Consider the following 26,353-nt stretch of genomic DNA (forward strand, 5'->3'; position numbering starts at 1 on the left):
TATGGTATTTATAAATTGTTGAATGGTGTAGAAAGCCAGCACGGTATAATGTTTAAGAGTAGCAATCTCTAATCTGGTGAGCTGGATTTAATTCCCCACTTCTCCACATGCAGCCAGCTGGGTGATCTTGGGCTACTCACAGTCCTGATAGTACTGTTCTCACAGAGCAGTCCTGTCAGAGCTCTCTCAGCCCCATCTACTTCACAGGGTGCCTGTTGTGGGGAGTGGAAGGGAAAACAACTTTAAGCCACTTTGAGATTCCTTCAGGCAGTGCGAAACGGGGTATAAAAAACACCTCTTCTTTTTCTTCAAATCCTGGAAAGAAAACTTTTAAACTGAATATCCTGAGCCCTGTGCCTCACAGGAACTTGTTAAACGGCTACAAAGACAAACAGGATTGACTGAATTTGGCAGCCTGAGGAACTTTATGATGCCACCGGATTTGGGCTGGGGGATTCCCTCCCCCCCCACACACACACACACATACCAGAGAGGACTTGAGACCGCTACCCCTGGAAATGTACACCCCTGGAGGGAGATATGAAATTACATTCCAACCATGAACAGATAATGAAAAGTTCAGGTGCATGCACCTAAAGAAATCGAAATGTTAGATGCCTCTGTAGTTTAGTTGCATGGCGAAATACCGGCTGTCTAATCAGCAGCAGCATTTAGTCTTTTTTTTTCGCGAGGGGGGGGGGAGAGAAGTTTCCAGTCAAAAGTTTTCCGTCCAGCCCCCCCCCCCCCCCCGACTTCTGTGAGAGAGGCCCGTTCGGTCCCCGTTCCTTTTCTGCGGGAAGCGGTGCCTGTAACGTGGCCGAAGCCCCTCTTCTCCCAAGGCGGCCCGCGCCTGAAGCCCCGAGGCGGCCGCGGAGTCCCCTCCCGAGGCGGGGGCGGCGCGGGCAAGGGGGCGTGGCCGGGGGAGCAGCCGCCCGTCGGCCGCCTGCGGGAGCGGTGCGGCGCGGTTCAAACGGGGCAGCATGGTGGGAGAGCGAGAGGGGCGCGATGGAGCCGAGTGATGGCGGGGACCCCTACGGCCGGCCGGCCCGCCGGACCCAGTGGCTGGTCAGCGCCCTGGCTTTCCACTACGGGCTGGACCGGGGCGTGGAGAACGAGATCGTGGTGCTGGCCACGGGCCTGGACCAGTACTTGCAGGAGATCTTCCACCACCTGGACTGGCAGGGCGAGGGCAAGCTCCCCGGCGACGACTTCCGCACCCTCTGCCGGGTGCTGGGGCTGCCTGAGGGCCAGGGCGAGGAGGAGGGGGGCGACCTGACTTTCCGCCAGTTCCACGCCCGGCTGTGCGGCCACTTCAGCACCAAGGCCGGCTGCCCGGCGCAGGGTCAGGGCGGCGGCGTGGCTCGGCTGCCGCTGGGCAAGGAGAGCGAGCACATCGAGACCCAGATCCGCCTCCGCAGCCCGCTCCGCCGACGCACCGAGAAGGCGGCGGCGGCGGCGGCGGGACGGCGCAAGGGCGGCCGGAGCGGCAGCAGCAGCAGCAGCAGGAGCGGCGGCCGCCGGGAGTCCGCGTCTCCTCCTCCTCCGCAGCCGCTGCCGCCGGGCTCGTGCTCGCGGGAGTGCTACGAGGAGATCGTGGCGCTGGAGCAGGCCGAGGACCGCATCGTGAAGCTGGAGGAGGAGAACGCCAGCCTGCGCGAACTGGTGGAGGACATGAGGGCGGCTCTGCAAAGTAGCGACGCGCGGGGCTTGGCGCTGCAGGTGAGCTCTGGCGTGGAGCAGGAGAGGCGGGGGCCTCGGCCTCTCGAAGTGACGGAGGGTCGGTGAAGTAAGTGGTGGCCGGAGTTTCCTACCACGTGGAAAACACCTGTCTGGAAGAGTGCCTCTGAGAATGTGCAAAGGGCTTTCCCTGTGAATCACCGAAACCAACTCTGCCTTTCTGCAGCTAAAAGGCGGAAGTGCTCCTCCCCTCCCTTTTTCAAAGACACAAATCCAGCACTTTTCTGCCCAGTGCAGTGAAGTTACTGTAGGGAGAAAGGTCTTGAGAGCTACAGATGAGAAGGACCTGGATCTGAGGGGCAAGGGAAGGCAGTCCATGGCGAAAACAGTTTTCAAGCTTGCACCAAGATTTTGGAACACAAGCTGCCTTTGCAGAAGGGGCTTTAAGAAGTTTATGCTGCTAGCAGACGTGAAGCAAAAATTACTCCTATCTTCAGAATTTAGCATCACAGCTTAAAGATATACAGAAAAATATAAAAAATATAAAACATAGTTTGGTGTAGTGGTTAGGAGTGCAGACTTCTAATCTGGCTTGCCACAGCACTGATAAAACTGTTCTGACTGAGCAGTGATATCAGGGCTCTCTCAGCCTCACCCACCTCACAGGGTGTCTGTTGTGGGGAGAGGAAAGGGAAGGAGACTGTAAGCCGCTTTGAGCCTCCTTTGGGTAGAGAAAAGCAGCACATAAGACCCAACTCTTCTTCTTCTAATTAATTTCATTTCATGAAGTATTTGTATCCTAGCTTTCCAAAGCCAAAAATTGCTCACAGACACAAATGACAATACATGGGGGGAGCGGAAGAGAGGATAAAGTTGCGATATAAACATGAGCCAGATTGGGAAAAGTACAGGAAAATGCGATATTAATTTCGCCATTCCCAAGCAGTTCCATCAAGCCACAGTTGCCACTCGGATGAAGCACCTCCTGAAGAGACCCTTTGAACCTCCTCTGGAAAGCAGTTCCATACTGTTTGCCCAGTGACCAAGCATGTCCTCCTAGAGCAATCAGAGGAAGACAGGGTCAAACTGACTGTGAGAGGCCAAAGTGAGTAGGAGGGCCCCAGCAGAGTGTAAAAGTCACATGGGGTCATAACGGGAGATGTGGGTTGAACAGGTACTTATTTGCAGTGCTCAAATTTGCAGTGCTCACAATTACATAAAAAGAAAAGGCACATCCTTTCCCCCCATCAGGACTCCATGAGTATGCGTTGAGTTCAGAAGTGCAGGAATTGTTCCTAAATAATCTGTGCTTGAATGTGGGCTGGAGTGTCTTTGTTAGAGCACAGTGTTGGATTTTTTTTCTTAATTGCTTACTTCATTTATACTCCACTTTTCTTCCTGGTGAGGAACCAAGATGGCTTACATCATTCTCCTATCCTCTGCTTTTTCCTCACAACAGCCTTGTTAGGTAGGTTAGGCTGAGAGTATGTGACCGGCCCAAGGTCAAGCCATCAAGCTTCCATGGCAGAGTGGGGGATTCAGTCCTGGATCTCCTCAGTCCTATACCACAGTGGCTTTGCAATACCCAGATTCAGATACAGTGAGAGAAGTGAGTCAGAAACCAAGTACGGTACCTCTGTTTCATTCCTACAAGTGCATATATCATTTCTGAACAGGGAATCTTTCTTAAAGGTTGAAAGATGGGTCTGAAAGGAACTGAAAGATCACTGGAGCATGTCTTGTTTAAGGCAACTATTTAAAAATTGTTTTGCTTTTTCCTTGTAAGAATCAGCACAAATATGTTGTAAATTACTTGGTGTAATTTCTGAAACGGTGTGAGTCCTTGGCAGAGGGTCAGCTCAGTCCTTCACACTGAACATTAAATTGAACACTGAAAAGATTAAAACAGCTGTGAGTTCAAAAGAGTATATTTAGGATGGAGGAGTTGTACTGTTGTTTGAAACCAGTTGCACTTGCTTCTAATACTCTGTAGCTCAGCCTGTTTGTTTATGCTCATGGCATGTACAGGTGCCTTTTGCTAAAGACTGACATGGATCCAGATGGGATGTAAATTGATTGAGCTTGAGCCAGTCAAAGGTGCATTTAAACCACATTGCTTTCAGCAGAAACTTGGAAGGCACGTGTTGAGTAGTGTATTTCCAAATAATGTCCAGATTGGAAAAGGCAGAGGAATAACCAACATTTTCCTAAATAATGGGGAGGGATTCAGAAGAGCATTGTTTCTCATAAAGTGCTCCTTGGCTGTCAACTTTATTGAAGTTGGCAAGCTTTTTCATATGAAGGCTTTCGTATTCAGATTAATGTACAAACATTGCTTGTTAGGTCAGATGGTGGACAATGATTGATTCCATATCAGTATTCAAAGTCCACAAGCAAGCTTTGTCTTTACTTTCAATGGGCTTCAGTGTAGATAGTTTATTTCCTAGGAAGACAGTAATAAATATGTTTTGCCACTTTAACTTTTGTATTCAAAAATATGGTTACATGAGGATGTCATGAGTACAAAGGTGGGACTTTCATTTTGTCACTGATGTAACACTTGTAGTCTTGCACTTGTGTATTATACACAGTCAAAAGATTTTAAAAGAAAACTTGTTTTTTTTACCCTACTTTTCACTGCCCAAAGCGGCTTACAACTACCTCTCCTTCCTCCCCCCATAACAGACACCCTGTGAGGGTTGAGAGAGCTCTAACAGGACCGTGACTAGCTCAACATCACCTAGCTGGCTACACGGGGAGGAGGGGGGGAATCAAACCTGGCCTTTCAGATTAGAAGCGGCTGCTCTTAACCACTAATTGGAATCCCACATACACCTCTGCATAAAGATTGACTTAGGTGGGCAGCCATGTTGGTCTGAAGAAGCAGAACGAAGTTTGAGACCAGTGGTACCTTTAAGACCAGTAGAGTTTAAAAGGTATTTATTTATTTTATATTTAGACTTTGATTCTGCCCTTTCTCAAAAAGGGAAGATTATGATGTGCACCTAAAAGATTACGATGTGTACTTGATCTTAAAGATGCCACTGGACTCTAAACTTTACCTGTGCATGAAAACACTGTTTGGAAATTAGTTCCCTTTTTTCCAGTGAGAGTTACTTTTACCTGTGGACTTTAGTATCTGAACATAAGATAGATCCTGCCAACTCCTTTTAACATAACCTATTTACTTCTTCAATGTTGCATTGCCACCCACATATGGATAGATCCAAACAGAATTAGAGCCTCATGTAGTAGTAGGTGTATTTAGTGACCCTAAATTTAGTAGAGAAGGGCCACCTGCCCATTTGTGAAATCGCCCTCTGAGGCCCTGCTGTGTGCTCCAGCTGTCAGAAGCCAGGCAGATTGCTACCCTGGCCTTTTGGCAGTGATCCGTAGGTTATTGAACTTCCTCCCCAGAGAGGGCCACTGATCAGCCTCACTCCCCTCAGGAAATGGGTCAGGACAGGCTTGCTTGAGGAGGATGAGCTCGGTATATTGTTACTGTTTTTAATTAAGTACTCTTTTTTGATGTTTAGTGATGCTGTGCTGGGGCTATAGGATTATATTTTATGGCTATGGCTTTCCTGTTTCATTACCCACATAGGTGCCTTCTTAAAGGTGGAATTTTAATACATTCATAATAATTCTTTAAATATTTCAATCAGTTAACAACTACAACCGTAATATCAGCAATGCTCCCTGTATGTTTTTGCGGGTTTGTCTGTTTGGAAAGAAGGTAAAACACTGCTACTGAAGCAGCGTGTCAGTGTTGCTACAGGATATATGAAGTGCTTCCATATTGGTGTTTAGGGCCAGGCTGTCAATTTTGACAATTATTTATTGTGGTTTTGAATTTCACAAGATATTGGATCCCTGTAGCTCTGCTTATGCCACTATGAGGGTTAAAGACACATATAATACACACTCGATTGTGGATTCTTTCATTTTTTGCTTTTATTGCTTTCCTAAAGTACAAATTGCTTTCCAACAACAGCAAATAATTGTTCTTGTTACTTGTTCAGGAAAAATCACTGTGTTAAGTGGCCCTTATCCTCCGTAACACAAGCTAAGGGCCACTTAACATAAAAGTGCTTCTTGAATGTTCCTCTTGGCAAAAGTGTGTATGTCTTAAAAGTTTGGGAGGCCATGGGAAGAGGAGCTTGTTTGTTCTGAGAACGTGGTACACGTCTATCACCTTCTCATCTGGAATGAACAAAGCAGCCACTGAAGTATTAATGCTCAAATAAGGACATGTTAAGATGGACTTGCACATAGTTATCAGTGTACTTATCCTAGTATTCTCTGAAAATAACCCCTCCACACACAGTCTACAAGAGCATTGAAAAAACATTTGCATTGTTAACTTTGTTTCTAAATTCTATTTCTCCCTCTGGTTTGAAGGTAGGATTGTGGAAAAGCCATGCTAACCATAAGGAAAATGGAGCCTGCTTTATACATAACCAGAGATTATTAACACACAGCCAGTTCCAGAATTCCAAGTGCCTTCAAAGTGTTCTAAAAGAAGTGGAACTGCTCCGGAGTTCTAGGGATGGACAAATTGAAGAAGCAATGAGGTTTAATCAAGAATTGGAAAAGGAGTTGAGGAGTTCCCAGGAAACCGTGGTCATGCTGGAAGACAGCAATCGCAACCTAAAGAAGGAGCAAGCCGAAATGAGAAAGAAGGTTGAAGAAGCAAGGCAGGCAGTCCTTAACAGCCTTGGAAAAGTAAAACAGCTAGAAGCTAAAGCCAGTGAAGTGCCACATTTGCAGATATGTATCCAGCAACTGGAATCAGAACTACAATTTTATAGGTAAGCCTGATGCCGCAGAATAAATATACATCAGACTTGAAATTTCAAAGTGGTTTGCCAAGCCGTTTGCGACTGTCTTCTGAGATGTGGTGGGTAAAGAATCAGACTCTGCACAGTTATTTTCTTAGCAGGGACTCAGAGCAAAGCTTTACTTTTCTCCTTTCTGCTTTATGCCACAGTAAACATGACCTAGTGGCAATAGCAAGACCATCAAAGAAAAGCCCAACATTCCCTTGACAAAACCCAGCAGATGGTAACAATCTAATTTAGAAGACATTATTAATGGTATTGTGGAAGTTGATGTTTAGAAAGGGCAACATATAATCTAATGGGAGAAGCAGCTGGTTACCATTAAGGACATTTGGTGTACATACTACATTTTAGCTTGAAATGAATATTTGCATAGTTCCAGCCATTAGGAGTTATCTTGTTTGGACACCCTGTAACTATTCTTTATGTTTTCTACCAAATGTTTCAGGCCATGTGTGAAGAGTAGGCTGTAATTACAAGTGGTTGCTGGTTTTTAAGGTGGGCCAGCTTCTGCTTTGTCAGGTGATTTCCCAGCTACTCTACAATTTATAATTTGACAGTGCAATGTTCCTCCAATCTAAGTCAACTGAAGTAAATGGAATTAGACTGAAGAAACCTTGCACAGGATTGCACTGTTAGCTATCATCAATACAGTTAATTTAATGTGGAAACTCAGTTAAACAATACTTTTTAAAATTCTGGTACTTACAGTTTGAAAATGTACTAACATAACTGGGTCCTTAACCAAAATAGCAGTTAAATACACACTATATTTCTAATCTTGCATATGGGATTGATATATTTTTATTCCATGACAGGGGTCCCCAGTGTTTTTAAACCATTAGGCATTTTTGGAATTCTGAAACAGGGTGGTGCCAGCAACCACAAAATGGCTACATCAGAAGGTGGAGCCAGCCACAAAATGGCTACCGCAGAAGGCGGAGTCAACCACAAAATGTCAGGAATAGTTACGCTGCTTCAGCGTTTAAGGCACAAGCTGTGCTTAACAGGATGCCTTTTTAAAATGAGCGATTAAAAATATTCACTTGCATACATACAGCTTAGCTGCAGTGATGATACTTGTACTATGGTGGCAGCCATTACCAAAAGCAATTTCTTAAAAAAACTGCTCAGCCATTCGGAAGCCTTTCAGGGCAAAAGCTCCACCTGACTGCGTCTACTCTCTAAAAACTCTTGGTGTGCTTCATGTTGCGGACCCCTGACCCAAGATGAAAAGAGCAAAGCAGTCCTGAGAAATAAGGTCATGGCGTTAAGTAAGTTTTATGAGTTTTTTTACAACACAGTTCTGTGCATGCTTAGAAGTACATCCCACCTTGTTTAATGGTACCGCTTAATTGGATACCTTTTAAAACAGACATATCTAGATGCTGCTTGTAGGCACCTGTAAGTTTTCTCTACTAAGCCTAAAGATAGCATGGTGTGCCTGTGCTATTTTTCATCAACAAAATGGGGGCTCGGGAGGGAGATAAAAAAACATTACCCTCTCCTCATCTTGTGCCAGCAGCTTTTAAATGCAAAAAGAGAAATATTTAAATATGAATACAGAAGAAGTCATAATGTGTAGTTTGCTCTGTACGCACACAAAATTATTGGCAGTGTTGGTGTCAGCAAGTGGAAGGAAAGTATTCACTTGTTCAGTCTCTGGCTTCTTATGTTCCACCAGATTCTGACCTTCCATATTTATACATGGTAAGACTTTTAACTCTTCTTCTTGCCAACCCAGGGCACATGGACCTCAGTCTAATTTAAAAGCAACTTTGATAATGAGTCATAATGATTCTATATCTGATAGTCACTAAATAGGTTTTCACTGAAGATGAGGAAGATGAGAAACCAAAGCCAGACGAATGATTAAGCAATTGAATAGATGGCTTTACAGTTTTTAATATAGCTGGGAGCTCACTTTACTTGGTTTTAAAACAAAGAACAATTACAGCATTAATTTGTGTGGGATGCCGCTGGCCAAGTGTGTAACAATACTCTGACAAAACATGTGGAGTCTCAGATGGCCCTATTTTGGAGAAGACATGGAGGACTAAGGGCCAAAGGTTTTTTGGGTCCTGTGTCTCCTCATTTCTTGGTTCATATCATCAAAAAGAACCAGCAGGAACAAATGTAAGCACTTAGAACAGGCAAAATGATTCTTAAAATCAGTCCCATTATTTGCCTTGGGCCTTTAGGGGGGCTGGAAAGGAGATAAGAAAATATTCTGAACCTTTCAGTGAATTGCTTCTGAGTAGTGCAGCTGGGTTCACTCTAGTCCTTTTTAGGGGTATCTACTGGGAGACAGGAGGAATTGGTAGGTCTTTGATTCAAGTCTTGACATGCCATAAGTTTACTAGATGGTCTTAGGCAAGCTACTCCCATAACCCCATTAATACTCCCATAACCTACTCCCATAACATACTCCCATAACCTACCTAACAAAGTTATTGTAAGACTAGATCTAAAGCCCATTTTATATTGGAATAAAATGGGCGCTAGATTCCCCCCCACACACACAGCAGAAGGCCTCTGCCTGGGCGGGGACGGGATTGGCCGGGTGTGTGAGGTGGGCCGCAGCGTGGAAGGCCCTGCAGAAGGCCTCGTCCTGCTGGGCGGCTCTGAAGGCGGTAGCGAGCGGACGCCGCGGGGCCGCCATGTTTGAGGCGTCGTGGGGTGCGGGCGTGGTCGGCGGAGGTGCGGCGATGAGGCAGCAAGACTAACCTTGTTCCGGGCGGGCTTGTTCGGCGGCGGCGGAGGCGCGTGGCTGGCAGCGGAGAGGTTTGGCAGTGGCATGGCCGTTGGCGGGGTGATGTTGGCGGCATCCGGAGGCGCTGAGGGCCTGGCCGCGGAGGTAGCGGTGAAGCCGGCGGACAGGCGGTAAAGCATGTGGTGGGTCTGCGGGCGGCATCTGCGTGGGACAGGTGACGGTCGTTGGGCTGGGAAGGGCACAGTAGGTCCTGGGCGGCGGCGAGGGTGCAGGGCCGGTCTTCAGGGGGAGTGCTTTTCGGTAGGGAAGGGCCATGGCTCGGTGGCGGGAAAGGAGCAGGGTGGCCGCATCTTTGATGCGGCAGCCCTGCTCCTTTCCCACCAGCGAGCCATGTGGGGACAGAGTATAGGCACGGAGTCCGGGGCGGGCCAAGTGGCCAATAGGGAGGCGTGCAATGCGCGCCTCCCGATTAGCCACTTGGCCCCCGAGTGGCACTCGGAGGGGGCCAATCAAGAGCCGCTTTGCGGCTCCTGATTGGCCCTCTCCGAGTTTTTATCCCGGACAGGTCCCACCCTAACTCCTCCCCAACCGCCCTTACTGCTTTATTTAGTCTGTGGCGCCCGCGGCAGCGCGGGGGGTTTTAAGATAAAGGAAGCAAGATTGTGAGGAAGAGTAATAATACAATAAACTAAAATTATATATATGGTACTTAACTAGAGTTCTGTCTAGAGCACTGGTCCCCAACCTTTTTATCACCGGGGACCACTCAACGCTTGACAATTTTACTGAGGCCCAGTGGGGGGGGTAGTTTACTCCTCTAATCTCAACCACTGCCCTAACGCTCTCTGGTAGCTATGGTAATGTTTAAACATTCAAAATAAGATACAGACACGCCACAACAATTAACATAAGGAACATTTTATTTTCATGGAAATTTTAACTCATGACAATGACAAATCAGTGGGAACCCTGAGCTTGTTTCTCTGCAACGAGATAGTCCCATCTGAGAGTGATGGGAGACAATGACATCTGAAGTGTGTTGTAAAGGGCTGGGGGGGGGATGAAGTAAAGGGCCATGGTGCAGCCCACCTCCAATCAGTCGACGGAGGTCCGCAGCCCACAGGTTGGGGATCGCTAGTCTAGATGACTGTTATATAATTCCTTCCTGCTATGATATGGGAGTGGCGGGAGATAAATAAAATAGCCATTCTCCTTTTTAATATGCTATTGCATCTCTGTTGATTTATGAGAATTCAGGTGAAGCCACTTGAAGTACCATCATGGTTGTGCCCAGTGTTTATGAGGTAGAGGAAATGTCCATAAATAGTAATTTTACTCAGTGCCATTTTTATAAGTATTGGGTAGGTTCTTTTCTCTGATTCTGCAGAAATTTAAGTGGGCTGTCTCATTTGAAATGCTTTATCTTTGGCATATAGATACTTGTGCTTAGATATGGGATATAAATAACATTATGTAGACATCGGTCTCATTCATAACTTCAGTATGACTTAATTCTGGGTAATTTATTTGGATTTAGGCCATTTAGACAGCTGAGTGGAGGCTAAGAAGAACAGCCTTTATTTCACGACTGGAGGAGCAGGCAAGTACCTGCTGGCCTGAGTACTTAAGAGTTCAAGTTGAATCCCCTGGCCTTGCCTACTAAGTTGTTTTTCCAGAGTTTGATGAAGCATGAAGCTCATTTAAAGGAAGTGTGATTAACTTGTTAAAGATCAATAGGTTGCCCAGGCTTGTCTGGTAAGGACATTTGAGACTTATAGTAACATCGGTATTTGTGACTGCAAAGTTCTGTGGACCATTCCACACACTGAAAAAAACAGTGTTACGCCAGCACCATGGTGTAATGCTAAAAAATAACGTGCCTCTGGCCATTCCTCACCTCCTGGCTCTCTCAATGTCCTCTGCCACCTTCTTGCACTTCTTGGCACTCTGCATGCCTGCTTGAAATGGCGGAAGAGAGACTATACATGCAACTCTCCTCTGCCTGTCAGTCAAGCTAGGCAGCCAATCACCTTTCTCCGTGTTTTAAAGGGACCGCAATGTGAGCTAATTTTTAAGTAAAACTCCATTGCTATGTCTATGCATCTGATCATAGATGTATAGTGCTTACTTTACTGCAACCCCTTTTGGAAACGTGAGCCGTAAAGCTTTAAAAAAGTAACATTGTTCCCAATTGGGGGGGGGCTTTGGAGAGGCATGCTCTATGTATTAACTGGTGGGGAAATTCCCCCCCCCCCAGCCTAGATGATTTAATGCGTATTTATTGCTCCAGGCAGTTTGCTTCAAAAATAAATAAATAAAAGGCCTGTCCCCAGGAGAAGGGAGAGGGAGCAGGGTGTGAGTGTGGGCGCTGGAGGCGGAGATAGTGCTACTTCACTTCCACAGTGTTCCTTAGCGTGTGTTTGCTGGTTGCTCTCCTCTCAATCTTGCTACATGGCTAACACTTTAAAATGGAGGATGTAGCTGCCAGTTTGCTGCTGGAGCGCTGGATGCTGAGGATGTCATGTAAAACACCAAAAATATGGTGTCAGCAAAAGGTAAGCCTTTCACTTTATTTTCCAGGTGCGGAATAGCCCTGTGTGTTCAGTGTGTGAAAGAAAGCATGGATCAATGGTGTATCTCATACATGTCTCCTTAGAGAGAGTGGAGGTCATCATTGTGAATTCTCCAGGGTATGGTTTGGAGATAATCCAAACTTTTGGTGAAAGTCCTGGCTAAGTGGGATTAATGAAATGTTCAGAAAATTGCATTGGCAGGGGGATAGAACTGCTGACCATACTGTTGTGTACTGCCTGGTGCTGCAGGTATGCTCCGACTATGTAATTTCATTGTTTAACATCTCTTGTTTAAATGCTAACTCTCTGTTTCAGATTTCTGGTTGATTCTAGACTTTTGCAATCCAAAGCCTATTGCTCTGGTTATTGGATATCCCAGCTAGTTGACGGTATTTGACTCACACTGTGTAATACATCTTGAGCTTCAGGGAGCCAGGCAGACTGTAACAAACAAACAAGTAAAGAGATTTCACAGTGCTGATCATTCCCATCCTCCTTATCTGAGTCCAGTCCCTGCCCCTCTGTTGGATGAGTTTCCCTAAGGCTCACTTAATCCACAACAGATTCTTCCATCAGAGAAAATGTGACATGTAGCAGATACTTTCCCACCCTATTCCACATGAATGCATGAAGCTGCCTTATACTGAATGAGACCATTGATCCATCCAGGTCAGTACTATATACTCAGATGGGCAGTGTCTCTCCAGGGCCCCGGGCAGAAGAAGAATAAGAAGAGTTGGTTCTTATATGCCGCTTTTCTCCACCTGAAAGAGTCTCAAAGCATTTTAAAATCACCTTTCCTTTCCTCTCCCCACAACAGACATACTGTGAGGTGGGTGAGGCTGAGAGAGCCCTGATATTACTGCTTGGTCAGAACAGCTTTATCAATACCGTGATGAGCCCAAGGTCACCCAGTTGGCTGCATGTGGGGGAGCGCAGAATCAAACCCGGCTCACCAGATTAGACGTCTGCACTCCTAACCACTACACCAAACTGGCTGTCTTTCACATTATCTACTGCCGCTCGTTTAACTGGAGATACTGGGGATTGAATCTGGGGCTCTGTACATGCCAAGCAGATGCTTTACCATTGAGCCACAGCCCTTCCCCTCACATAGAAACATAGAGTTGGAAGGAGTGTACAGGCCATCTAGTCCAATACCTTGCTCAATTCAGGATCAATCTAAACCATGCATCCCCCTAAAACTGCCATTATCTGTCACAGTGCAGCTGGGGATCAGGTTATTAATTCCAGCCAATGTTGTATTGCTTTAGCATCAAATTGTGATGGTGACTACCACTTGCTTGGGGATGATAGTGCAAAACATCTGGTTAGCCACTAGAAAATGGAATGCTGAACTAGATGGGTGCCAAGGTCATAGGTTGCTTGGGGTGCCAAAAATGTAGGACCTGCCCTGGATGGATCACCATATCACGTGCACTTGTGGGTCATCAGACTGAAAAGGCTGGGAATCACTACTTTACTGTCTCTGTAGAGCACAAAGAGAGCAATCTGAAGTAGGTCTAGTCAGAAGTAGATCCAGTTTTATTCAATTAGGCTTATCCCCCCCCCTGCAAAAAAAAGCAATTTTAGGATTGCAGTCAAATTGATCTTCTCTTTCCATCCTACTATCCGTGCTAATTCTTTATTTTGTGACATAAAATTTCATCTAAATATTATTGCATTCAGCAAGTACAAATAACTGCTAGGGTAGTGGAGATTTTAATTCTGCATCTGATATTTCTGTTGAAAAGTGATACTTTTCCTTAAACAATCTAGTAATAGAGATATTCAAGAAGGGGTGCCCAAACTCAGCTTTGCATACTACCATTCTTGTACTGATAATTACCAGTGATGTTTTAGGAATAAGCATTTAAACCCAAGCATTTAAAGCTTACATCTGAGACAGCAGACTATAAATAATGTAAATAAATAAAATGAAGCTGAAAGAGAAATAGGAAATTGGGAATGGAATCTATGTACAAATTAAGCAAGAAGCAACTGGAATAACTGCCATTTGACAGGGTAACTTATAGAATTATTGGGGAAATGGTTTGTATGGGTTGGGTGCTAAGTTCTGTTGCTCATATTTTAACATTTCAACCTCTCCCAGATGAACACATCTCCCTTTGGTTGCTTCCCCCAGCTCCAGCCATTAGACATGTTCCAGTGGCTTGAAAATAATTGATAGTCAGCTACTTGTTTGACATCAAGCCTGAAATAAAAAAACAAAACAAAACTGAAGATAGTCTTCATTTCATGGTGTTTAAGTGTGACCCAGCCACTGACAAACATCAGGTATACGTCTGACATAAGGGACATCTGCTGTACAAATCCTCTAGGATGATGCTGTGATTCTTCAAGCTAAGGGGCATTACAAAAGTGTATTCATTATGAGCTGTCATACATTTTCATAGGCTGTCAAATCTCTCCTTTTCAAGGCTGAACTATTGTTAGTCTTATCTGGCACGTATGAGGGATGAACAATACAGGATCTGCCCTTTATAAGCCTTCTGAACACATTGTGAAATTTATATGTTACACAGCATATATTTTGAGGGAAAGATAGCTGTGTTTCTCATTAAATCTCCCCCTCCCCTAATTTGATTCTTTTAAAAAGATCATTGACTTGCTTGATGAGTTGGAGCGATTCCATGGGAGCACAATAGTAATGTCACCCACAGTTCTCACTGCTCATTCAAGCAGTCCTGCATTTGCACTGTCTATGAGATTCCCTCCATAAGCCCCTGTGGGAGCTGCTTGTTGTACATATTGTAGCCATTGCTTAGCAACCTACATTGTGATGCACACCTTCTGTATGCTGAAATGCTAAAGCTTTTAAGAATGGACAGGAGGGACCCCACCCCCCTCCAAAAAAAGAAAACCTTTGCAGGCCAAAGGACTATGCTATGGCATAGTCCACATTAGAATGGACAGGAGGGACCCCCCCAAAGAAAAAGAAACCCAACATTTGAAGGCCAAAAGACCAGAGGAATTTTGTCCCAATGTGCGTGGCACATTCTTTACCACAATAACGAGGCCTAAGTAATTGTGTATCTTCACAACTGAAGCATGCACCATTTTATATCTTCTCTTTTCCCCTTTGTTCCCCCTGATGATCATTTTGATTTTCATTGATTTTGGCCTTATAACTAAAATTTCAAGGTCAGGTTTGAGATTAATTGCTTCTCAGCACAATAAAATCAGAGTCCAGTAGCACCTTTAAGACCAACAAAGATTTAATCAAGGCGTGAGCTTTTGAGTGCAAACACCCTTGGTCAGTACACTATGAACATAGGATTCTGTTACTTTTTTCAGTGGATGGTTGTATTCTTAAAAGTTATGCTGTTGAAATTGAAATTGTGTAGGAAATTGTTTTGTGACCTCTATGCATGTGGGCTTTGGCTGACAGTCAAATCTAGCAGTTTCTGAGCATCATGTCTCAAGTGCCTTGTTCAGTGTGAAATAATGGGATCAGCAGAGTGCTCAAGCCACATGCACGCTGCAGAAATATACGTTAGCCTGCCTCTTAAGGAAGTAAAGTCACACGGAGCCCTTTTGTACTTCAGCAAGCTAATAAGAATCTTTTACTGTAAGGAACTCCATTCTAGACCAGATAAGAGTACCTACTGACAACATCCCAAACCAACCAAGGAGGCTGGATGGAGATTAGGAAAGCATGTCCTGCCCTCACAGCTGCAAGACAGGGAGAGAAGGTAGAAGCCGGAAGGAAGCCATCTACATATCAAAGCAGTAAAAAGGAAGGGATGCAGTCACGGTGACTCTCTATAGTCTGAGGCTCAGGAACTGTGCAAAGCCCTTCACTTCCACAGAAAGTGCTGTAGTTGCCAGGCCTATTGGATGGGAATTATGAGGTGCTGAACGCAAATGCTTTGACCCTGGAATGCAGATGTAACTGTTGATGTATGAGGAGTCTGGGTACAATAGCTTTCCATATGCATTTCTTTAGTAACCAAGCAAGATGACAGTACAATTGTAAATGGATGGGGCAGTTGTAAAATCATGATATGCATGCACAGTTTTGCAAAAGTGCAGAGAATCACTTACAACCTGCCTTTAGGCAAGTGTCACCATCTGATATATTGTGTATGTGGCAGTCAAGTGTATTAAACATGAAGCCCCTTCTAGCCACTGGTCTCTGGTATGGACAGTCCTCATCCCAAATTCAGTTTTTTGAACTAAAATTAGTCTTAAAATAGGTGGACAACAATTCTGAACTCATTTAAGAGAAAATGGGAACAATGTGTTAAATTTATCTAATCCTGTTTGTGATCAAATAGTCTTTGTAATGTTTGTTTAAACATTTACTTCTTTCAACAGAAAGGAACAAGGGGGGACATGCAATGACTTGCATGGGCATCTCATTTTCACCTCCCCCCCCCCACTATTTGCTATTTCCATTCACAGAAAGCCCAATTGCCTTTCCTGTTTCCATAGCATCATAGAGTTGGAAGGGGCCATAAAGGCCCACTAGTCCAAGCCCATGCTCAATGCAGGATCAAAGCATCTAGTATCCAGCTGCTGCTTAAGGACTGCCAGTGAGAGAGAGCTCACCATCTCCTTATACAACTGATTCCACTGCTACTTTGCAGTTCTGACGGAAAAGCTCTCTTACATGCCCTGCAGAACTGTGAGCTCTGTCAGGGCCCTCTACTCTTCCGGGAGCTCATTCCATCAGATTGGAGGGACTTGCGGGGGACAGAAGAAGAAGAAGAGTTGGTTCTTGTATCCTGCTCTTCTCTACCCGAAGAAATCTCAAAGTGCCTTACAATCACCTTCCTTTTCCTTTCTCCACAACAAACACCCTGTGAGGTGGGTGAGGCTGTCACCCAGCTGGCTGCATGTGGGGGAGCACAGAACCTAACTCGGCTTGCCAGATTAGAAGTCCGCTCTCCTAACCACTAAACCAAACTGGAGGCAGGCAGTCAGTCAGATAAGTGCAGCCCTGACCATGGATGGCCTTAAAGGTTAAAACCCAAATGTTGAACTTGATCTATTATTCTATGATCTGGGCCACAACTGGCAACCAATGCAGCTGCCTCATCACAGGCTGGATATGGGCCCTCCAAAATGTCCCTGTGTGGACCCTAGCAGCTGCACTTGGCACCAGCTGCAATTTCTGGACCAAGGACAAGGGTAGGACTATGTAGAGCGAGTTACAGAAGTCCAATCTGGAGGTGACTGTTGCATAGATGACTGTAGCCAAGTGGTCTGAAGACTGGTATGGTGCTAGTAGATGCGCCTTGCGAAGATGGTGGAATGCCAAGTAGGCTCTTGCTCTTCCATTGTTGCTGCTTCCATCTCCGTGGCAAAGACCTGGAATCTATTCCTGTGCTCCAATGAATCCAAGTGCTGTCTTGCTTGATGGTTTTGGGCCCATATTGTAGCTGTAAGGGGAAGCTGCATAGGGTAGTCAGTCCCCCAATTCTCATTTGGACTGGTATCTTCATTTCTATGCAGGTTTGTACAGCTCCCACCAATGAAATCCTCTCCCTCCTTGATTTCATGCAAGGTTTTAATCCTCTTCTCCAGGCCCCTAATCTTCTTCTCTAAAAGCCCTATAAATTTACACTTATGACAAGCGTAAACCATTTTGTCATCATGAAGGAAAACCAACATGGCACACTCCTTACAGATGATTAAATATGAGCCTTGAGAATCCATTATTATCTTCAAAAAAAGATTCCTTCATTCTAGAATATTTATCTTTAGGATAAGGTGACCAGACTGTCCCACTTTTGGAGGGACATCTGGGAGCACCTGGCAGACTGTACTTACGTTGAAATTAAAAAATATATATTACAACACTATTCATTCTATGGGTTCTATGAAAATTTTGTTGCTCCATGTAGACCAAATTTTTAATCAAGAACCCCCTCGGTCAATGGTGTCCCACTTTACCAATGTTAAAATCTGGTCACCTTACTTTAGGATAAAGTTGTAGGATCATCCAGTCTTGCACCTCTAGTGAGGATGAGCCTTTAAACTTATTAAAGTTTAATAAGTTGGGTTTGTAATCCCTCTGCTGCACACCAGCTCCAACACACACTTCCTCAGTCAGACATAAACAGAAGCCCTTAACCATTCTCTAGCGGGCTACAATTGCTTACTCACTCACAAATACTGTCCCCACTCTGTTTCTCTCACACACACATGCACAGAAACACACATAGCAGCCTCAGAGGAAGCAAAAGAGGGGGGGGGGGGCTTCACCTTGTTAGCAACTCTCCACATGTTCCTTGCCTTCTCCTCAGCTGCTCAGCTCCTGTGTTCTTTTTTCCCTTCCTACCTACCACCCAACCTACCATTATCTGTTCCCCTGTTTTCAGCTTTCCCTCCCCCACCACACTCTACCAGGAAAAGAAGTGGCCAAGTTGAGCAGGACCTGTTGCTGGACAAGGCCCAGCTGAAAGGTAGGGAACCTGCAAAGACTCATGGGGGCATCTCATTCCTCCTGTATTTCCTTCCCTGCACTCTTTCCTCACTTGACCCACTCTTCCTTCTCTCCTTCACACCTACCAACCAACTTATCTTTTAGCAAACCTCATATTCAGCTATATTTATTACTTCATTTATAACCTGCCTTTGTCCATAGTAGGGACCCAAAACAACTTACATAAATATCTTCCATTTTGTTTTTACAATCCTGTGAGCCAGCGTGGTACAGTGGTTAAGAGCAGAAACTTCTAATCTGGGGAATTAGGCTTAATTCCCCCATTCCTCCACATGCAGCCAGCTGGGTGACCTTGGGCTAGTGATAGTTCTCTTAGGGCTGACAAAGCTCTCTCAGCCCCACCTAGCTCACAGGTTGTCCATTGTGGGGGAGTGGAAGGGAAAGCCACTTTGTTAGCCACTTTGGGATTCCTTCAGATAGTGAAAAGCTTTAAAGCTTTAAAATAAACAAATCAAAGACTAAAATGTTGACCAGATAGTGAAAAGCAGGGTATAAAAAAACAGTTCTTCTAAATTAGGCTGTGAATTGTAACTGGCCCAATTTGCCCTAATTCCATAGCAGAATGAAGATTCAAACTTGGGATTCCCAGATCTTGGTCAGAAATTTGAGGGCCATTTCGCACGGCTTCAAAATAGCACAATGGTTACTAATTGGAAACGCTACTAATTTGCCATAACCCACGACGTTGTAGACAATCTGCAACAATCCTGAAACCGACCCGCAAAAAGCGCTTCGTTGTAGCGCTTTCAGGGGAATCCAGAAAAGTGGATTCACCCTCCGGATAGCGATACACTCCTGCAACCAATCTGCAACAGTAGCGCTAAAGACCTGTGCGTTACCATTGTTGCTGGTTCTTCAAAGTCCCTCCTCCTGAGCCTGTCCTCCAAACTTCCGGCGAAGCGATCGCCATTTTTTTTTCTCCGAGCGAGCGGGGATAAACGCACCAGCGAGCCTCTTTCTGTTTAGAGGCTTCCCTGGCTTCAGTCCTTCACCTTTAGTCACTAAGCACAAACCACATAAAAGCCCGTTTGCTGAAATAAAGTCCCTTTATTTTTTACACATAAATTCAGCCGAAAATCGGGCCCGTGAGGGGGGGGGATTTTTTTTTTATCACTCGAGGCAGCGTGCCAACGATCATACAATCAAACGACAGCTCACATTAGGCAGCTGGATGGGTCTCTCTGTTGCAACGAATCTACCTAGATTCGTTGCTATGGGTCTGTTTTTTTTTTAAAAAACCTTTCTTAAAGGGAAAGGGGCTGTTTGGGAGCATGCTAACGGCTGCCCATTGGCTGCTTGACGGCCAGGGGCGGGACGAGCTTGGCAATAGCGCTTCCTTTCTAGCGATTTCTGCCGAGACCGGAAGCCTGTGGGAAACGCTAAAAAACGCAACTGATTCCACTACAAAGGCAGGTATGCATAACGACGAATTCCACTATTTTAAATGGCGATTTTTCATTCCGCAAACAATTTGCAACAAAGATCCCCATGCGAAAAGGCCTTAACTATTACAGCACACACTAGCTTTTGTGGGGTGACTGCTGTTGAACAGCAAGCAGCTGTGGCTGGGTGAATCATGCAAGGCGTATGGTAGATTATTAGTGGGGATGGCCCCAGTGATTCTTCCCTCACAGGCCAAAACAGTTCTGAATGGAGCCCTGCCAATTTCCCTAGTGACAGATTAAAGCTTGAAGGCTGGGAATACTTTGTGGTTGCCTAGCAGTGAACACTGAAGGCATTCATTTCTTAAAGCCACAGGGACTTCTCCTATTGTTTGGGGTTTTTTAACACCCAGTGTATGTTTTTTTTTAGTGTTTTCTGCAAATCTGGGTCATTTTCCCCATGCAATCCCAACTTCCTGCAAAATAAATCTCCCCCACCCCTATGTGGTAGAACCTTTCTGCCACCACTGTGTTTTCCGGGGGGACAAATTTCGGCGCTGGAACAGATCTGGCACAGAAATGTGTCTCCCATGGGGACATAGTATGCTGCGGAGCATTCAGCAGCCCTGGCAGCAGCCCTGAGTGGTGCTGCTGGTGCAGAATTGCCCAGAGCCATTTTCTTGACCTGAAATTGGCCTGGCAAACCACTGTTTCCCCACTTGGAAGTAACAGCTCCCTTGGGCCATTTCCAGCCAGTAAAACAGTATGCGGAAGTGGTAGATGAGGTTGAAACCCTTCCCCATGCATGCTGCCATCCTGATCCAAATCAGGTCCATGCTTGTATGAGACAAATGGAACTCTCAGCACATACATGATCTAAAGTCCTTGTGGTGGGCACAAGGATTTTGTAGCGTATGAATCAGTTCAAATAGATCAGAACTCTTTCTGTAGACAGGCAGCCACCTTTTTGGTACAAACAGATACCAAACATTATCCAGGGGTTAAGTGATAGGAAGCAGGTGACATAAGGAACCCTCTAAACATTCCGTTTCGCCACAGAATGAGAGGAAGATTGAGCATTTTGTTTTGATAGGGAGTTTGTTTTCATACTGCAATGATTTATTGGAGGTTCATGATGTCATATTAGTCATAATATTAAGAAACTGGCATATGATGCACATCTGCTCTCTTCTTACTCTCTACACTTGACTTGACCCCCATCCCAGTGCACTTGGCAATAGTTCATATAACATACGGGAGGTGTCTAATTAAGTGTGCTGAGAGATCAGCCAGATTGAAGCAGAAGTTCGTGGAATGGAGTTCAGTTGCTGGTTCTTAGAGACCAAAAAATTATGAGATGTGTGGCTCTGAAGCTGTAGCCTACAGCCATAGCACAGCAAAGCATGGGTTGAATCTGTTGAAATGGCTGTCGTTGGGGTTGTAGTAACATTCTAGTGGAAAGACCAGGAGGACTGAAAGCCTGACCACTGGCCTCACTGAGCTCTATCCAGGAAATTCAAAGCAATAACAACAAAAGGAATCTCTTTGACATGTGTAGGTGTGTGCACACATACACATGCACACATCTGGTCCTGAGCAGGGTACTTTTGATCAAGATCACTGGACTTCCAGCATTAGCTTTTTGTGTAATGGCTGTGCATGAAGAAATAGGTCATTAGTCTGTGTGGTGGGGTGAAGTCAAAGATGATTCTTCCCAAACAAATCTATTTCTATTTATTACTTGAATTTATATACCACTGTTCCTGTTTGGGCTCACGGCGGTTTACACAATAAAAGAGTAAAAATACAATAAAACCCCTAAAATACAATGTTAAAATAATTAAACTAAAAGATGGCGGCACTAATAAATCAATTTATCCCCTCAACCAGCCAGGCCACAGTCTTGCCATCCTACTGACGAGAGTGGGAACCGATGGACACAATGGAGATGAAGATTGGTGGGATCCCAGATTGAATGGCGGGAATCCGCCCTGGCCTCAACCATATGCCTGGCGGATTAGCTCCGTTTTACAGGCCCTGCGGAAAGTTGACAACTCTGACAGGGTCCTACGCTTTTCCAGGAGCTCATTCCACCAGGTTGGGGTCAGGACCAAAAAGGCCCTGGCCCGGGACAAGGCCAGGTGAGCTTCCCGAGGCCTGGGACTACCAGTAAGTTCATACCCGCAGAGCGAAGAGCCCTGCGGGGGGCATAAGCAACCAGGCGGTCCTGTAGGTAAGCAGGACCCAGACTGCATAAAGCCTTAAAGCAGTGGTCCCAACCTTTCTGAGGTTGGAGACCAGCAGGGCAACTGCCCCCGCCCGCGCATGGCGCATGCACGCCATGATTCCCTCTCCCTGCCCTCCCGCAGTAAGAAGCTTCCCGGGCCGCAAGCTTGCGGCCTGGGAATTTTTTTATTGCGGGGGGGGAGCAGGTTGGGGACCACTGCCTTAAAGATTAAAACCAAAACCTTGAACTTGATCCGGAAACAGACTGGTAACCAGTGCAGATGTCAAAGCACCAGCTGGATATGGACCCTCCATGATGTGCCAGTGTGGACCCTTTGTACTAACTGTAACTTCCAGGTCAAAGACAAGTGCAGGTCTGCATAGAGCGAGTAACAGTAGTCTAGTCTGAAAGCGACCATTGCATAGATCACTGTGGCCAAGTGTTCCAAGGACAGGTAGAGCGCTAGTAGCCTAGCTTGGCGCAGATGAAAAAATGCCATTCGGGTTACTTTCATGACCTGAGCCTCCATTGAGAAGGAGGAATCAAAGGTCACTCCCAAGTTCCTGGCATCTGGTGCTGGTGTTAATTGCACCACATCCAGGCATGGGAGACGTGCTTCCTAATCCTGGCCTTTTCTTCCTAGCCACAGGACCTCCGTCTTGGAGGGGTTGAGTTTCAGGCAACTCTGCCTGAGCCATCCAGCCACTGCTTCCAATCAACTGGCAAATGTATTTGGGGGGAGTCCGTCCGTCCATTAGGAAGTAAAGCTGGGTGTCATCCGCATATTAGTGACATCCCAACCCATATCTCCGGCCCAGCTGGGCTACAGGGCGCATGTAGATATTAAAGAGTGTGGGGGAGACTGTTGTCTTCCAGTTTTGTTTCGTGTTTTAGATAGATTATAATGTGCTGGTTTTGTAGGTTTTCTTGACAAAGACATTCCTTCAATTCATACATTATTTCTTTCGTTTTGCTGTCAAGCCACAACTGACTTATGGTGACCTCCTTGGGCTTTTCAAGGGAAGAAAATTCAGAAGTAGTTTGCCATTGTCTGCCTCTGCATCATGACCCTGGTGTTTTTTTGGTGGTTTTTTGGTGGTTTCTCTTCTAAATACTGACCAGGGCTGATCCAGCTTAGCTACCAAAAGCCTGGGCCATCTAGGTCAGGGTTCCTTGATTCTTAGAGGGGTATACATCTCCCTTGTTTCTCTTGAAAAAGGAAAGGGAAATCTAGATTTCAGGTAAAGCAAGTGAACAAAGGCAAGTGAACACAGCACACTGACTCTCATGTCCATTTCTTCACTTCTCTGCTGGAAACCCCTCAACTGCCACCCCCCCCCCCAAAAAAAAAAACACTGGCTGATTGTAGCCTGGTTCTGCCCTAATTTCTGCTCTTGTATGGAGGAAGAACACATTAAAATATCCATCCATCCACCCATCCATCCATTCCTTATGCTTATATACTGCTCTCCCCATGCGGCTCAGGGCTGTTCACATGCCTAGAGTCTCTTCTTTAAAATAAGCATAGGGCTCTGTTTCTTTTTTCTTTGTGCTCTGAATCCTTCTAATGTATATCTAATAAATAAAAATAGTAATTAAAAGTATATCAGAAAATCCAGAGGACACAGAGCAGCACCTACTAAAAAAAAAGGTAGCATTGGATATAAATAGAACATGGTGTGTTCTAAGAAGATAGATGGTCCAGGAGCTCCAATCTCCTAGGATGTGGGATATTATTAATCACTGGCAAAATGTTCTTGAGTGGACAAACTACATGTCAACAAATCACTTTGCAGTGAATCAAAATGGGATGGTGTCTATCAGAAAAAACAATGATTAATGTGCCTGAATAAAGATTATGCATTGGGGAGTGATAATAGTGACAGAGGCACTAAATTTGCCATTGTGCCCCTCCTGTGTGTTTCCTATACATTGTTGATTGGCTTTGTTTAGCTGAGGACAGCTGTAAAAGTCCCAAGAGCTTAGCTATGGATCTCAGTGAACTGTTGCTAGGGAAGCTGCAAGCTCTGTCCTGACCTTGCATTATATTGTTTTTTAGGTCAGAAGACACAGTGACACACTGCCTCCTCCCAAGAGGTAGCCAGCAAGAATCTTCTTCCATCCCTTGTATTGATTAACAGTGCTGGGTATCAGTGAGAGACAGTTTCAAGGCACTGCAAGACAGTCAGGGCCAGAGCTAATCTTTACTGGGGTGGGGAGCTGCATGTATTTCCAGGTAGGTCCAGTCCCTCTGCAGCTAATGTGCATGAAGGGGCTGATATCACAGCTAGGCTGAATCTGGCCCCCAAACTAAAGAAGCAGGCCATGCCTGCTTGAAATTATACCTTACCTATTTGTACTAACTTTGCCCAGCTCATAGTCATCATAACCAAATGGGAGCTTTGTTGAGCTAGGAAGTGAGAGAATGACCCTGTGGGGCTTGGATAGCAGCTCTGCGGCATTGATGCCCTGCATGAAAGAAAACATGGCCAGGCTGGAAGTGATGCAAGACTGCAAATGGAAGTGTGCCATGAAAAGTTAAGCCACGTTGGGTGCATCGTCCCCCTCACTCTGTATTCTTCAAAATGGGAGGCCCCATGAAACTTTGATTTCCCCCTTCCTGTTCCCTGCACACGGGAATATTGGTAATGGCTTTGAACGTGGGCATTGATAATGGATCGGGATATGTACTGGGTTTCCCAGACAACCCAAATATTTTAATTGTTATATTTAATGGACTCGGGGCAGTGTACAACAGAGTTATAAATTAAAAAAAAATTAATTCATTTAAATTTAAAATTTAAAATTAACTATCCACTTGCTAACAGTTAAACAGCTATCTACCTTACCACCCCAGCCATTTATCATTTTCAGCCTGTTGACTCTGGCAGTTACATCTGTTCAGTGGCGTGGAAAAAGAAGGGGGGAGCTGAGACAGGCAGAGGGAGGCCCATTTTACTGGATTGCTCTGGCCTCAACCATAGAAGAGCACTTGGAACTGTGATAGCTCCACCAGGGCCCTGGTCTCAGCTGGCAGCTTGTTCCACCAGGCTGGGCTCTGGTCAAGGCCAGGAACTACCAACAAATTTGCACCAAATATATCAGATATATGTAGGAGAATCACCATTACCCCAAATCACTGAATGATTGTGACAAAAAGAAGGCAGGATACCAGGAAATCTGCTCCCTTGTTGATGATGTAGGCTGGAAAGTTTTGTAGGGGGGGGGGGTCATTCTATGAGTCTTTACCAAGTGTAATTGCTTATGAAGTTATTTTGCAGCAGGCCCAGGAGAATAAAGGCCACTTGGATCAACTGGACGATTTCCGCATGTGCTAGGGTTCTTGCACAAGTAGAAGCGTGTCTCTTGTTCCAACTTAAACAGAATCCCCTGAACTGCTTTTCCACTCGCGCAAAGAGTGCAGTCAATCTCTGGGAATTATAAGATGTAGGAAAGAAAGATCTTGTGCTACTGGAACTGTGCTATTTATGTTTTTTGTTTGTGCATCACTGGATCCAAACCAGGCTTTCCAGAACTTCACAGCCAAAACGCCCTATTTTAAAATACCAGTTTTGTCAGATATTATGAGAGGTGAGCTTTCTCGTTCTACAACACAATATCACTTAGTATCATACTTTTGTAATTGTCTGAAAGTGTTTGCTTATGCTGAAACAGCCGGAGCACAGGTTTCCTTCAAACTTGCCTCGTTTCAGATGCTATCAGATTGCTTTCTGTCTTCTTACCTCTTGTGTCTAAATGGGAAAATATTTCTATGGATTAATTCTTTGACCCTTTCGTTGAAGTAGCCACGTTCCACTAGATCAGCTCTGCTTGACAGTTTTCTGTATATTTGATGCATTTTTGTGAAACTGCTTTGAATTCAGGAAAAGCTATGGACCTACAGTTTGCTAAAGCCTTGTGTGTGTGTTTTTTATGCTAGCCCAAATATACTGGAATAAAGTCTGCAGATGTGTATTAGTGACTGCCTGCTGCAAGACATCACAAAGAAACATCTGGCACTGTTCGGCAACAGTTAACCAGTAGGAACGAGATAAGCTAAAAATAACTCAGACATAGCAGAAGCTCCTTAACAATAGCCCCCGTGTGAAGTTATAGAACATTTTGTGGAAGGCACTGCATGTGCACACACACACACACACACACACACACACCACCCACCCCTTGATGCTGTTTTTGTAGAGGAAGAACAAGACTATAGTTAAGGCAGGCAGGGCAAAGAAAGTGCCGTTTGGTTCATTACTGTGAAAAAGAAGCTGTCAAAGTGTCACGTTCTTTCATCCGCCTTCTCTCGCCAGCCTGACCCAGGGAACGGAGGCTTAAATCAAACAGTCAGAGTGAATGATGAAGCAGCACAGTGTGTGTAAAAGACAAAAGAAGGCAAACCAAGAGAGGGAATGGGGCTGGCTGTGGGGCACCATCTGGAGGCAGCAGAGAACACTCAGCT

The 26,353-nt window shown here is 45.2% G+C and overlaps 1 protein-coding gene across 5 annotated transcripts in view; it reads left to right on the forward strand.

Annotated features, from left to right (window-relative positions):
* The first annotated feature begins 816 nt into the window (after nt 1-816).
* EFCC1 (EF-hand and coiled-coil domain containing 1) overlaps nt 817-26,353 on the forward strand; it is an 85,175-nt gene continuing 59,638 nt past the window's right edge. The window contains exons 1-2 of one of the 5 annotated variants that reach the window (XR_013229043.1): nt 817-1,719; nt 6,079-6,488. Coding sequence is in view for 4 of the 5 variants with exons in the window: in XM_077325637.1 (XP_077181752.1) it covers nt 1,006-1,719; nt 6,079-6,488 (1,124 nt within the window). In the remaining variant the exon portion in view is untranslated. The remainder of the gene's footprint in view (nt 1,720-6,078; nt 6,489-26,353) is intronic. The other 4 variants (XM_077325637.1, XM_077325638.1, XM_077325639.1 and 1 more) reach the window with 4 other exon arrangements.

This window comes from Paroedura picta, chromosome 3 (genome assembly GCF_049243985.1).
Source record: "Paroedura picta isolate Pp20150507F chromosome 3, Ppicta_v3.0, whole genome shotgun sequence".
Lineage (NCBI taxonomy): Eukaryota > Metazoa > Chordata > Lepidosauria > Squamata > Gekkonidae > Paroedura > Paroedura picta.